We start from the raw sequence: 14,109 nt of genomic DNA, 5'->3' as shown, positions 1-14,109 counted from the left end.
CATATAGTAATTCATCCCTCATATAGTAATTCATCCCCCATAGTAATTCCTCCCCCATATAGTAATTCATCCCCCATATAGTAATTCATCCCTCATAGTACTATTCCCCCCCAAGTAGTAAGCCAAGTCCCCCCTGTGTCAATTCACTTACCTTTGCTCCGCGCGTTCCTCTCGCCGTGTTCCCGCGCCGTTCCGGTCTTCAGGGCGGACTGTGAGAGGAGCCTAGCTCCCCTCACGTTCGTCACGCTGCCCCGCCTACACACATCCTGACAGCCAATGTTTGCCACGCTCCGCGGGCCGGATTAAAAGGTCCGCCGGGCCGTAGTTTGCCCATTGCTGGTTTAGGCCATATAGGCCATAAGTGGCAGGTTTAATATGGAAATTGAATATGGTTTATGTTTATATCTGAGCCATAAAGGCTCCTAATTATATGGTCTCGGCCATATAGGCCTTGTACTGTACATATTGTATATACCTTTAGATTTTCCTTTCAGGTTATGGACTTTTATTTATGAGCCGTTCCGGCTGTGTTTGAGTTTTTTTCCCCCAGGGACTGTTGGGACCTTTTAGTTTCCTTTGTGTTGAGTTTTGTATTTATTTATTTATATTTTGTACTTTTATACATAAGTTTTGATGGATATGTATGACATTAATACATAAATAAAAAATCTCCATCCATCCTTGTATCAATGGTTCAGGCTGGTGGTGGTGTCATGGTGTGGGTGATCCATCCTGCCTTGTATCCATGGTTCAGGCTGGTGGTGGTGTCATGGTGTGGGGGATCCATCCTGCCTTGTATCAATGGTTCAGGCTGGTGGTGGTGGTGTCATGGTGAGGTGGATCCATCCTGCCTTGTATCAATGGTTCAGGCTGGTGGTGGTGGTGTCATGGTGTGGTGGATCTATCCTGCCTTGTATCAACGGTTCAGGCTGGTGGTGGTGGTGTCATGGTGTGGTGGATCCATCCTGCCTTGTATCCATGGTTCAGGCTGGTGGTGGTGGTGTCATGGTGTGGTGGATCCATCCTGCCTTGTATCAATGGTTCAGGCTGGTGGTGGTGGTGTCATGGTGTGGTGGATCCATCCTGCCTTGCATCAATGGTTCAGGCTGGTGGTGGTGTCATGGTGTAGTGGATCCATCCTGCCTTGTATCAATGGTTCAAGGATGTGCAGCCGACAAATCTGCAGCAACTGTGTGATGCTATCATGTCAATATGGACCAAAATCTCTGAGGAATGTTTCCAACTCATTGAATCTATGCCACAAAGAATGAAGGCAAAATGGGGTACAACTCGGGACTAGCAAGGTGGACCTAATAAAATAATGAGTGTATTACTGCATGGCTGCCCTTGCAGGTCCTGTCTCTGCTAGATTCTCAGTCCTCAGGTATCCTGCACCCTGAACCCTCCTCCCTGCATTTCTCTGTGCTCCACGATAAACAGTAAAAAGACCCTTGGACTGGAGTTTGTCATTGAGATACCGGGACTGGTAACATGGTGTGCAGCCTCTAAACAGGTAAGGGGGACAGATATTTCCAGCGGCTCCCTTGGGAACCATCGCTACATAGCTATCAATATAAACATAAATTCTCTGCGTTTACAAACACATCCAGAACTTTATTTTAAAATAATACAGAGATTGTTATTGAAGCTGAACTCCAGGAATTCAGACACTTTCTAAAATGTGCCAGATTACTAGAGGTTACGTTTTACTGAGTACCAGGTGTACAGCTATCTCTATACTCCTGGTGCTCTGACAGGAGAGATGCTTCTTTCTCACACAGAAGCAGCTCTGCCCACCCCTCTCCTCCGATGTCCATTCTCAGAAGGCTTTGTATATTGAGAATAGGTTGACACAATACAAAGCATTCTGTGATTGGGCAGAGTGGACAGAGCAGCTGCATGCCACCAGAAGGTGTTGGGGGGGAGCCACAGGTAAAGCAATAGCTGTACTCCCAGCGCCTAGCAAAAATAAAAATGGTAAATTAAAGAGATAAGTCCACAGGGTAGCATGCACCTCACAGGACTTTTCCCTCAGTAATCTGGACCATTTTACAAAGTGGCTGAATTCCTGGAGTTCAGCTTTAAGCTGTAATTGTTCCTCTGAAACCTCTCACCGTGTTTCCCTGCGTAGCCTCTGTTAAATCCTTGTTGATTGACATGTTGGATGGAGTTGAAGTTGGTCCCATGGAAAAGCTTCTTCTCATTGTTGGTGGAACCGTTTTTGGAGTCTATGCTCTGCTTCTTCACCTGGTACTGGGTCCAGAGATCTATGTTCTGTACACGCAGAATCTGGGAGGACAAGACATACCAAGGCTCAGATCTATACACTGGTCTACCAGCTACGCTCCAGAATGTTCCACCCACTATACAAGACATAGTCTATGAAGAATACATGGACAGGTCAAGTATCAAACAGCTCCAACATGATGTTATGGATGGAATATTCTATTGAAGGTTTATGTCTGCCCATTCCTAGTGCCAGTCATTATTCTGTGATTGGAGCACCCAGTTGTTTGCACCATACTGTCATAACCAAACCTGAACCTAAACCCTGATTATACACCCTTTGGTGGATCCTTCATCCTAAAGCGGTCATGAAAAAGGACACCAAAGCCATATCCCCTTAAGATAGTAATATTGTATTGTATTCACCAGGGGCGGACTGACAATTCATGGGGCCCCCGGGCAATAGGGGATCATGGGGCCCCTGTGTCCTTGCCCACACTCAAAGAACACCCGAAAAAGCCTATAAAAGGTACCAGGGGCATTTCATGGGACCCCTACTGACCCCGGGCCCTCAGGCAGTGCCCGAGTGCTCGAATAGTCAGTCCACACCTGGTATTCACATAAGAATATAACAAACAAATCCAAATTGGTTCTCTAGGTCGATATACAGAGCATCCAGAAAGTATTCACAGCACTTAACTTTTCCACATTTTGTTATGTTACAGCTTTATTCCAAAATGGATTCAATTCAGTTTTTTCCTCAACATTCTACAAATTATACCCCATAATGACAACGTGAAAGAAGTTTGTTTTGAAATCTTTGCAATTTATTAAAGATAAAAAAAAAACACATGTATAAAAGTATTCCCAGCCTTTGCCATGACACTCAAAATTGAGCTCTGGTGCATCCTGTTCCCACTGATCATCCTTGAGATGTTTCCACAACTTGATTGGAGTCCACCTGTGGGACATTCAGTGGATTGGAGTCCACCTGTGGGACATTCAGTTGATTGGACATGATTAAGAAAGGCATAAAGCTGTCTATAGAAGGTCTCGCAGGTAGCAGTGCATATCAGAGCACAAACCAAGCCATGAAGTCCAAGGAATTGTCCGTAGACCTCCGAGACAGGATTGTATCATGGCACAGATCGGGGGAAAGGTACAGAAACATTTCTGCAGCATTGAAGGTCCCAATGAGCACAGTGGCCTCCATCATCCATAAATGAAAGAAGTTTGGAACCACCAGGAATCTTCCTAGAGCGAGCCACCTGGCCAAAATGAGCGATCGAGGGAGAAGGGCCTTAGCCAGGGAGGTCCCCAAGTCATTCTGAAAGAGCTCCAGTGTTTCTCTGATTAGAGGAGAACCTTCCAGAAGAACAACCATCTCTGCAGCACTCCACCAATCAGGCCTGTATGGTAGAGTGGCCAGATGGAAGCCACCTAGGCGCCTCTTCGATCACTCCTCCTTTGAGGTTTGGAGTAGATTATCATGCAAAAGAGTGGCAAGTGATTATTTTTTGGTTCAATTCAACTGGTTAGTCCAGTTATGTCTTAAAAACATATAGATAGTGAATACTTGTGAGCTATTATGAAGTGAGGTGTTCAATAAGTAACATTAAGTAAAATCTTCTTATTAAGTGTATAGGGTGCGCTGGCACTTGCACTGACTCACTTGCTAGTGTGTATATAATGGTATAAAATAGATTGCGCCGCGCTCCTATATAATAGTATATTTGACTTATACTTCTAAGGTAAATATCAATTTCAATTTCAATATCAATTTGTAAATTACTGTGACTAGTGGCTATAACAGTAAGCATATATTGAAATCTACATGCAGGTGACATATATAATAAATAATCCTAAAGTGATAGTGCCTTAAGAGGTACTATGGTATATAAATCCATATTGCACCTCTATGTTACTGTGATCACTCTATTCACATTGTGCAAAAGCATATACAAATTGTGCACGTGCATATAATAAAGTAAATGAAATTATATATAAAGTCTTTCAAAGTAAATGTGCAGGTGAATTCTTTGTTCCTTCTTGCCGAGTGCTAAATGGTCTCCCTATGTGCTCACCTCTATATTTGCCTGAATGAATCCAGGCAAATACGCTTTTTATCCTTCCAGGATAGATGAAATGGGATGATGCTCTTGCTCTAGCCGTCCCAGAAGGTGGACATGGATTTAGATGGGTTCTCCTGTTATCTCCTTTCTCTCCCTGTGTATGAATAAATACACTGACCAGCTCTCTGAGGATCTCCCAATTCCCCTCCTGGGGTTGTTTCCTTCTCCACTCCTCCTTATGCCAGCTCATGGGGTGTTGGTCAAAAAGAAAGAAAGCAGACCATAGTGTCTTATCTCTTGCTGAAGGATTCCCTTGGCGTGACCAATCACACTGGAGACAGGGGCCCTTTTTTGTAGTCAGCTTCCAATACTAATCCTGGAAAGACGGTGAGATATGTGTTGGAATGAGGACTCAAACATCCATGTGATCACAGAAGGCACACAAAACGCCGGATTCGATCAGCCGAGTCTCCTTCCTCGTCCGGCCGCCAGGCGAGGCGGCCGGACGAGGAAGGAGACTCGGCTGATCGAATCCGGCGTTTTGTGTGCCTTCTGTGATCACATGGATGTTTGAGTCCTCATTCCAACACATATCTCACCGTCTTTCCAGGATTAGTATTGGAAGCTGACTACAAAAAAGGGCCCCTGTCTCCAGTGTGATTGGTCACGCCAAGGGAATCCTTCAGCAAGAGATAAGACACTATGGTCTGCTTTCTTTCTTTTTGACCAACACCCCATGAGCTGGCATAAGGAGGAGTGGAGAAGGAAACAACCCCAGGAGGGGAATTGGGAGATCCTCAGAGAGCTGGTCAGTGTATTTATTCATACACAGGGAGAGAAAGGAGATAACAGGAGAACCCATCTAAATCCATGTCCACCTTCTGGGACGGCTAGAGCAAGAGCATCATCCCATTTCATCTATCCTGGAAGGATAAAAAGCGTATTTGCCTGGATTCATTCAGGCAAATATAGAGGTGAGCACATAGGGAGACCATTTAGCACTCGGCAAGAAGGAACAAAGAATTCACCTGCACATTTACTTTGAAAGACTTTATATATAATTTCATTTACTTTATTATATGCACGTGCACAATTTGTATATGCTTTTGCACAATGTGAATAGAGTGATCACAGTAACATAGAGGTGCAATATGGATTTATATACCATAGTACCTCTTAAGGCACTATCACTTTAGGATTATTTATTATATATGTCACCTGCATGTAGATTTCAATATATGCTTACTGTTATAGCCACTAGTCACAGTAATTTACAAATTGATATTGAAATTGAAATTTACCTTAGAAGTATAAGTCAAATATACTATTATATAGGAGCGCGGCGCAATCTATTTTATGTCTTAAAAACACACCACTCTAGATTTCTGGACCTGAATTACCCTTCCACCACATGTGGGGTGGGGTGGTTTGGGATATACTTAAAGCCATCCTGAGGGGCTTATTACTTTAGAACATCTCCAGGGCAAAAAAGTCAGTGAAGGCATGGGAACCGTCTATTTTGAAGGAGTTAGCTGTGGCAGAGTAAAACTACATCCCATCTCCTGCAGGGGCATGACAAAGACATGGGGCTGTGAAAGCATGCTCAGCGAGAAGACTGATTCCCACCTTTGCAGAGGCACACAGAACCGCTCTACTGTCACTCCCAAAGGCAGGAAAACTTCTACAACACCCCAGGATCACTCCTGTGAGGACTTGTTACTTTTCCCCCTTTCTGTCATCAGGTTCCAGAGATCAATGGAGTGCTGCAGTGACTATAATTACAGATTAATAATATTATGTATTATTCTTATATATCCTTCTGGAACTTTGTCCCATCTCCACACAGGATCTCTGGAGCTCAGTCAGAGCAACCATTGGGTTCTTGTGCACCTCTCTTACTAAGGCCCTTCTTCCCCAATGGCTCAGTTTGGTTAGGCGACCAGCTCATGGAAGAGTCCTGGTTGTGCCAAACTTCTTCCATTTGAGAATTATGGAGGCCACTGTGTTCTTAGGAACCATCAGTGTAGCAGAAATGTCTTTGTAACCTTCCCTAGATATGTGCCATGCAATAATCCTGTCTCTGAGCTCTGCAGGCAGTTCCTTTGACCTCATGGCTCTTGCTCTGATACAGTATGTATTATCAGCAGTGAGGCCTTTTTATAGTGAGGTATATGCCTTTCCAAATCATTTCCAATCAATGTAATTTACCACAGGTGGCCTCCAAACAAGGTGCAGACACATCTCAGCAACAATCAGGAGAAACGGGAGACCCCTGAGCTGAATTTCAAGTGTTGTTGCAAAGGGTCTGAATACTTATGCCAATGTGAGATTTCAGGTTTTTCTTTTTCATAAATTTGCAAACATTTCTAAAATTCTGTATTCACTTTGTCATTATGGGGTACTGAGTGTAGATTAAGGAGAGGAAAATGAATGTAAACAACTGCAGGAACAGGCTGCAACAAAACAGTGGAAAAAGTGAAGGGGGTCTGCCTACTTTATGATTGCTCTGTATATTATTTATTATTTGGATATTTTGGAACATGCGCTCCAAGCACAAGAAGCCACTCTCAACTTTTGGCGCTCCCCAAAAAGGACATCCTCCCGTTGGTCCAGATGCAGGTTGTACAGGCTATAAGAAAATGGCTGTCCCAATTCACCACAGGCAGGAAGATATCATTTTCAGCTCATCCCCTGGAAGGGGCAGAAACACCATGGCCCTGCTGGAAGCAATCTCTATTCCGTCTGATCCAACAAACCGGAAGGATCCCGGCAGGCCAGACGCACCTCCACCCACCTTGCTGGCACTTGCTAGAGAGCACCCATCCACAAGGACATGAACCCTCTAGACAGACCTCCACATCTTCCACGTGACCAAAGTCAGAAGGACACAGCAGCATGACCTCATGTCATACTGCCTCTGGGGAAGGTAGGAGACGTGTAGGTTGCACCCAGGGAGGGAAGATATAGCCATTAGTGATGGGCTACATGTTTGAGTCAAACATAAGTTCAACTCAAACATGAGCCATTTGTGTTTTCTGCGAACACACGCACTGTAAGGGCGTTCAGCGGGCTGTTCATCCACCACGCCTCACAATGCACTGTGCCCTGACAGTACATTGTGTTTGGTCAAAGCAATGCAATGCAGGTGCAATGCTTTGGCCAATGACAGCACATGATGATGTCATCAATGTATTCAAGAACTGGTGTCCCGGCACAGCTGTCAGACGACAGGAGCCAGTGTCAAGAGCGGAGTGGTTTTTTTCGGGTTGACGGTGGTGGCGGGCATAGTGATTGATGTTGGATCTACTTTGGGGGACATTTTGTTTATTTTTGTTTTTAATAAAGGACTTGTCAGAGACTGTCTCCTGTCATTTTTTAGACTACACTTCTTTTTTTTGTGTGAATGGGTAGTGGTACCATCTACTCCATACTCATCAACATGGGGGGGCAGGATCTGGGGGCCCCCTTGTTAAAGGGGACTTCCAGATTCCGATAAGCCCCCATCCCGCAGACACCCACAACCACAGTTGTGGGGAAGAGGCCCTTGTCCCCATGTTTAGGGGAGCCTCCCTGCCCCAAAGCACCCCCTCATGTTGAGGGCATGTGGCCTAGTATGGTTCAGGAAGGTTGAAAGGGTTAATAGTTAACTAACTTTTGCTTTGTGTCTACTAACTGGTTTATGTTATTCAAGATGTTCCCTTGGGATTGAAATGCTGTTATCTATGCACACATTTTCCCTGAGAAATTGCAGAAGTTACTACTCTGTTGCATTTTTGTTATGACGCGCCATATAATAGTTTACTGAGATCTTTTTTTTACTGTATTTTGATTGGTGCTTTATGGACACCGCCTGAAATATGCCGCGTTATCATTTATTACTTAAGGCCTAATCAATAATAAAGAAGTTGAATTCTGCCTCGCACATCTAGGGATTTGTGTCGCAATGTTCCCAAAGTACTGTATGTCATTGTATGCAGGAAGAGGGCCCTAAATTCATGTTCCTGACAGTGCTTGCTCAGCCCTCCTTTCCTGATCTGCTGGGCTGCATGCTCGGATAAGGGTCTGGTATGGATTTGGGGGGGGGGGGACACCATGCAATTTTTGTAATATTTTGGCATGGGGGGGTTCCCCTCAAAATCCATACCAGACCTGAAGGGCTTGGTATGGATGGGGGAGACCCCACACCATTTAAAAAAAATAAAAATTAATTGTTGGGCAATTCTATTTACATTCAGCTGTCAATGGGGAACCTCAATGACAGCTGAAACATGAATGAATGAATGTCTCACTACTAACATACCGCGTGACGTAATACTATACCTCATGCGATATTGTAGTAGCTTAGAGAATTGTCCCTCTTCAAAGTTTGCGGTGTGTGTGGGGGGGGGTGTTCGATCCATCACTAATAGCCATACTGTGACCATCTGAACATCCTCCCCATACCCTCTTCCCCCCTCCTGGCACAGGACCTCCTCGCCTGTCAGCAGCCAGAGGTAGACAGAGGCATTCCTGGGCATCTCCTAGGAATGAAGGGGGAATACAAAAAACAAATAGGTGCATGTACCTGTAGGAGTGCAGGAAACACAGGAAATGAGGGGCAACAGCTGGTAGGTAGATTTTAACCTTCATATCTGTTTGTGTTTCTTGTAGGGGAGGAGCCTATCTCTTGTGAACCGCCCTGGAGGATGCCTTGGAAAGTATCTTATCTCCACGTTTATTGGAAAGTTGCCGGAGGAACATACTGAGGAACCCAGCTATTGTATAGATGGATTGATTCTGGCCTCCAGTTCTTGCTTAGTTTTTTCCTATGTAGATTTATTGCATTGACATATAAGTGGGTTGTAATTTAGTTTAGTTAGGTGCTGCCCCGACGGGAGGGTTAGCGTTAACTGTATTTGCCGGGTCTTGTGTTTGGTGGGCTTTTTGGGTCCAACCCACTGGTCCTGTGAATACAAAGGGAGAGTGATCTGGATCCCGGAGAGTCAGAGAGTCAGAGATCTGTTCCTGCCTTGGCTCGCTGCTTGTTTCCCTATGACATCTACTACCATCTCAAAGCCTGTTGTGATGTAGGAGGCCACTGGAGCTTGGTGCTCACCCAGAAGACACCAGCTGCTGGACAATGCCACTAATGGACCTTGTTACACATGGAGTCTACCTTTGCAGGTATGCCAGGCCAGCACACAGCCTGAGTAAGGATTAGGGATCAGAGAGGTAGGGAAAAGGACTGTTCTTGTAGATTGGATTCTGTACTCTTTTGGCATTAGCGTTGAAACTTTGCCCTCTGAAGTTATTCAATGGAGTGCACTGGTTACACTTAGTTACAACTGTGGGTCACTAGCTTGTTGGGGTATGAAGAAACAGCTCCTAAAGAGTTATCCTGGTGCAGATCAGCAAGTGGTTGCCGTGGGCAAGGGAAGTCTACAGTCAGTCAAGCAGCCTGTTGGTAACATGTATCTGTATAGGCAAAAGAGAAAAGGAGATGTTGTCAGCACTCTTTCTGCCAGCGGTTTGCCTCCCACAGCAATGGGAATGGATTGGCACCGCAGAGGTTCCCATCCTGTACATAGGTAAGGAAGTTCAAAAAGGCTGGACAGAAGGTTGAGGACAAGGCTCAGCGTGTCCCTTCTAATTGCAAGCAACACTGAGAGCTGTACATTGTCATGGGGACCTGAGAGTTATCTGGAGAACAGTTATGGTGCAAGTGTACACAGTCATGTCCAATGTCAGAGGCCAGTCTTAAGGTTGAGTATTCCCCCATGGCGGCCTCAGCCTTGTCCCACGACATTGATGAAAACAGCACAGAATAAAGGTACCTTGTGTGTAGAAGAATGATCCTGTTACAGGTGCCTAGCATTGTCCAGAAGAACCCACGCCAGGGGTAATCCTCTCATGTGACCCAGACTTGGCGTCCAATGAGTTGATTGGGAAAACATGGTGGAAGGTCAGCCCTGCCATCAGGCACCTGATGCTGAACACCACAAAACAGGCAGGACAGTTCATAAAGGACTTCATAGAAATGTTTCTCATGTCCACAATCCCAGAAAGTTGATGTACTTGAATGTGTGTGCACTAGACTACACAAAGTGGATGTGACTAAACCTGAGATTGACCTCCAGCTCATTGCCTGATTGGAAATGCTCCATTACTAAGCTTTTGAATCCTGAGCTTTGGCTGAGTAGTTGGCTATGTGATGGTGCACCCTGCCTGGTTCTGTTCTGATCTGGTCTACTGCTCTGGGAAATGACTGAAATGTCCTGCATCCCCGTGTTTGCTGCCACCTTTCTGGACTTCTGGCAAACTTCCTACAGCTCAGCATTTTAAAGAGATTAAAAATTTATGACAGTTACAGTTCAGTAGCCACCAGGAGCCTCTATCGGGGTATTTATCTGGTGTCGTCCAGTAGTGGTGTGACCCTGAATCTCCAGAGAAGTCAAACATCTCTCCGTAGAATGAAGGATCCATATACTCCATGACACATACTCAGCACCATTCTCCAGTGCCATGTTGGTGTGCCCAGTCCCTACACTGTGAGCTGACCACCATCACTGTCACCCAGAATTCTATCACTGACACCGGGCATTTTCCTAGTGGGCTGGAGCCACCGGGTTTAAGAACAGCGACTTGTTGCTGACCAGACCGCACAGCGGGAGGTAAGCGGCGACCGTGGTTTGGAAAAGGCAACACAGACCATGGCCGCCGCTCACCTCCCACTGTGTGGCTATGCCTAAAGTAGGGCCGACAGGTGAAGTGGCAGTGATGGCTCCAGTGACAGGCAGTAAATGCCGCCGAGGACACACAGACACTTCCCCGGCCGGCTGCTGCACACACAGCTGCACTGAAAGGACAACATTGGCCTCTCTCCTTTACCAGCTGGCACAATGTGACAGCTCTGTAGCAACAGTGGATTGGGCTCTCTCTGTGCTGGACTGACTGTCTCTTTGCTAAATGGGCTGTCTCTTTGCTGGATGGGTTGCCCCTTTGCTGGACAGGCTGTCTCTGTGCTGGATGAGCTGTCTTTTTGCTGTAAGGGCTGTGTCTTTGCTGTAAGGGCTGTCTTTTTGCAGGGTGCGCTGTCTCTTTGCTGGACAGGTATGTCTCTTTGCTGGACGGGAATGTCTCTTTGCTGGACGGGGATATCTCTTTGCTGGACTGGGCTGTCTCTTTGCTCAGAGATTGCCCAGTCCAAGAAGGGACATCCCCATCGACCAAAGAGACATCCCTGTCCAGCAAAGAGACATCCTGTCTCTTTGTGGATTGGTATGTTTCTTTGTGGATTGGGCTGTCTCTTTGCTGGTTTGGGATGTGTCTTTGCTGGGTGGGGATGTCTATTATGTCTCTTTGCTGGATGGGGATGTCTCTTTGCTGGATTGGGCCATCTCTTTGAATATATAGGGGCACTGTGATTGGATCACTAGGGGCACTGTAATGTAAAGGGAACCTCGCTGTAAAGGGGCACTGTAATCAATATAGTGATGCTTTACAGAGTAGTCCCCTTTATATCAGTCCCTTTTATATCACAGTGCCCCTTTACATTACAGTGCGAAGGACCGACTCCAAGAATATTTCGTCAACAACTGCCCCCGCGGATGCCCTTGCACACCCCCCCCCCCCACACACACACACACAAAGGAAATTGGCTGCTCAGTCTAACATGTCTGGGCCTATTTTTTGTCCCAGTCTGGGCCTGTCTGACATCATTCATCACAATGAACCGAAGACATTACCTTCAGTATTTGTTTTTTGCAGCCCCTCTGGAATTTCTGCTGTACACTGGAGTATTCAGGAGTTCCTGGATCAATATCCACTTCCATCACAAGAGTCCCACCCGAAAGATCCCAGTGAGATGGTAAACTGTGAGTATCTACATCAGAAAGATAAGATCTGCAGTCAGGACCCAAAGAGACACCAAACAAGTAAAATCTTGGGAGAGCAACTTCACTGAAAGAATGGTTTAATGTAGAGACAATAATTCTGATGTCCCCTCATAGCCTCAGGTCTCTGGAAACTGATAAAGCCACCAAATCGTACCAGAGAAGCAGATTGTCCTCCTTATATCAAATGGACTGTTCTTAGGATGCCACATTCCCTCCATGTCCCGGCAATGTAGGAATAGGCAACTAGCCATAGACAGTGTCACGGATCAAACCACACACCCACAGCGACTAGCTAACCGAGGTGTGGTCCGTGACTGGGGGTAAAAGGGAATGAGGAGGACTTACACCATATAAGACTGGCCGTGATACACTTTCACAGCCCTCACTGCCTCTGGCCACCACTAGAGGGAGACTCCAATCCAGCTGGCTGGCCACACACACAGGCAGATACGAATCTTATATACAATCTGGTGCACTCTAAGGGTTGGGGAGCAGTCTAGCAATTGGCACACCCTTCTAGGATTCCTCCAGCTATCCTACAAGCTAGAACCCCGGTGTTAATCACTCTTCCACTGTCCCCACACCAGACACACAACAAACGGTAGCTTGCCTCCACCCAACAGTTTGTCCGCAGACTGGTCTGCTGGGCCACCACATACACAGATCTCTGTCTGGCAGACCTACTACTTTACAATCTGCATGCAATCTGCCAACACGCAGTGCAATTGCATACAGATTGGTAATGAACTTAGACCGAGCACATAGACACTACAATACAACAATCTCTCCGGAGATATGAGCCCGAGCTTAGTACACAGAAGTCACTTATTCATTTTATGATTTAATATCCCAAAAATGGGCGGTGCATAAAATATAAACAAAGAAAAAAAAGTTACAGAAAATACAAGAAGACATACAATTGGCTATTTACTATGAAATAAAAGGGAATAAAAACAAAAATAAAACGTTTACCAAGAGTTATCCTGCGACTGGAGCAAATCAGATAAAGTCTGCAATTCCCCAATCATATCGAACCGGCTCCGTGCGAATCACCCCGTCCATATCTCAAGGTCCTCAATTTATTGAAATATGGATGTGGGCGGGACTTTAGCCCTTGGCCAATCAACCCTGGGGGGGAGGGGGTTCCTGTACCAGCCCACAGGGCGTTCTGTGTTCTGAAGTGCCCGGGGCTGCATGGGCCAGGAACAGTTTGGATCACCGAGTCAGAGATAGAATTTCTGACACCAGCGTGTCAGTCCGATCGTGACAGTACCAATCATTGTTCAGCTGTCGCAATCAGGTGCCATATTACCATTTTCTGCGTTTCTCAGGGATTCTACAGAGGCAACTAATCTTTTAGCTTTTATGAGAGATGAAATGGATTCATCTGATCTATTACTACAATTCAAAGCTCGCAGACCTTTCGGAGTCTTCTCCTGGTCTCCTGCTGACTCTTGTAGCCGAAATGACTAGGATTCTACTTTTAGGTTCAAGAAGGTGGCAAGCTCTGGCTACATAGGTGACGTTTTATTGGCACCTCAGTGTCACCTCCAGCCTAGAAGCTGCTCTGTCCTTTCAGATGCTGATTGATGGACATATGTCTCTGACTGAATACTGAACACTGATCTCCAATAACACAGAATGAGGCGAGATCTACAATCACATCCTTCTACTGATTACATGACATCCCAACTACTGATACAATGATTCTACTCTGACATTATGTTACAATGAGACATCCGGCTGCCATTGAATTATTGAATGAACATGGAGCCCCATTGTGTGCTTCTTCCTGGCTGGGGCTGTGTATTTCCTAGTAAGGGAAGGACTGACACTTTGTAACAATTTGGAATCTCATTATGTGCAAAAACAGAACTTTTATGGCAATTTAAAATTCATTCTTTTTCAGTTGACATGATTTGTATCACCTTTAGATA

The 14,109-nt window shown here is 45.6% G+C and overlaps 1 protein-coding gene across 1 annotated transcript in view; it reads right to left on the bottom strand.

Moving 5' to 3' along the window:
* The window catches only part of LOC149443803 (protein mono-ADP-ribosyltransferase PARP15-like), a 148,616-nt gene that overhangs the window by 54,834 nt on the left and 79,673 nt on the right, over positions 1-14,109 (bottom strand). Inside the window, exons 8-9 of the mRNA XM_089655261.1 lie at positions 12,023-12,159; positions 2,115-2,289 (exon numbers count right to left, since the gene is read on the bottom strand). Coding sequence (XP_089511387.1) covers positions 2,115-2,289; positions 12,023-12,159 — 312 coding nt within the window. The remainder of the gene's footprint in view (positions 1-2,114; positions 2,290-12,022; positions 12,160-14,109) is intronic.

Source organism: Staurois parvus, unplaced genomic scaffold (assembly GCF_062004578.1).
Source record: "Staurois parvus isolate SC_StPar_1 unplaced genomic scaffold, SC_StPar_1.0 ptg000831l, whole genome shotgun sequence".
Classification (NCBI taxonomy): Eukaryota; Metazoa; Chordata; class Amphibia; order Anura; family Ranidae; genus Staurois; species Staurois parvus.
The sequence above is the reverse complement of the archived record's forward strand: the minus strand, read 5'-3'. Positions and strand labels throughout refer to the sequence as shown.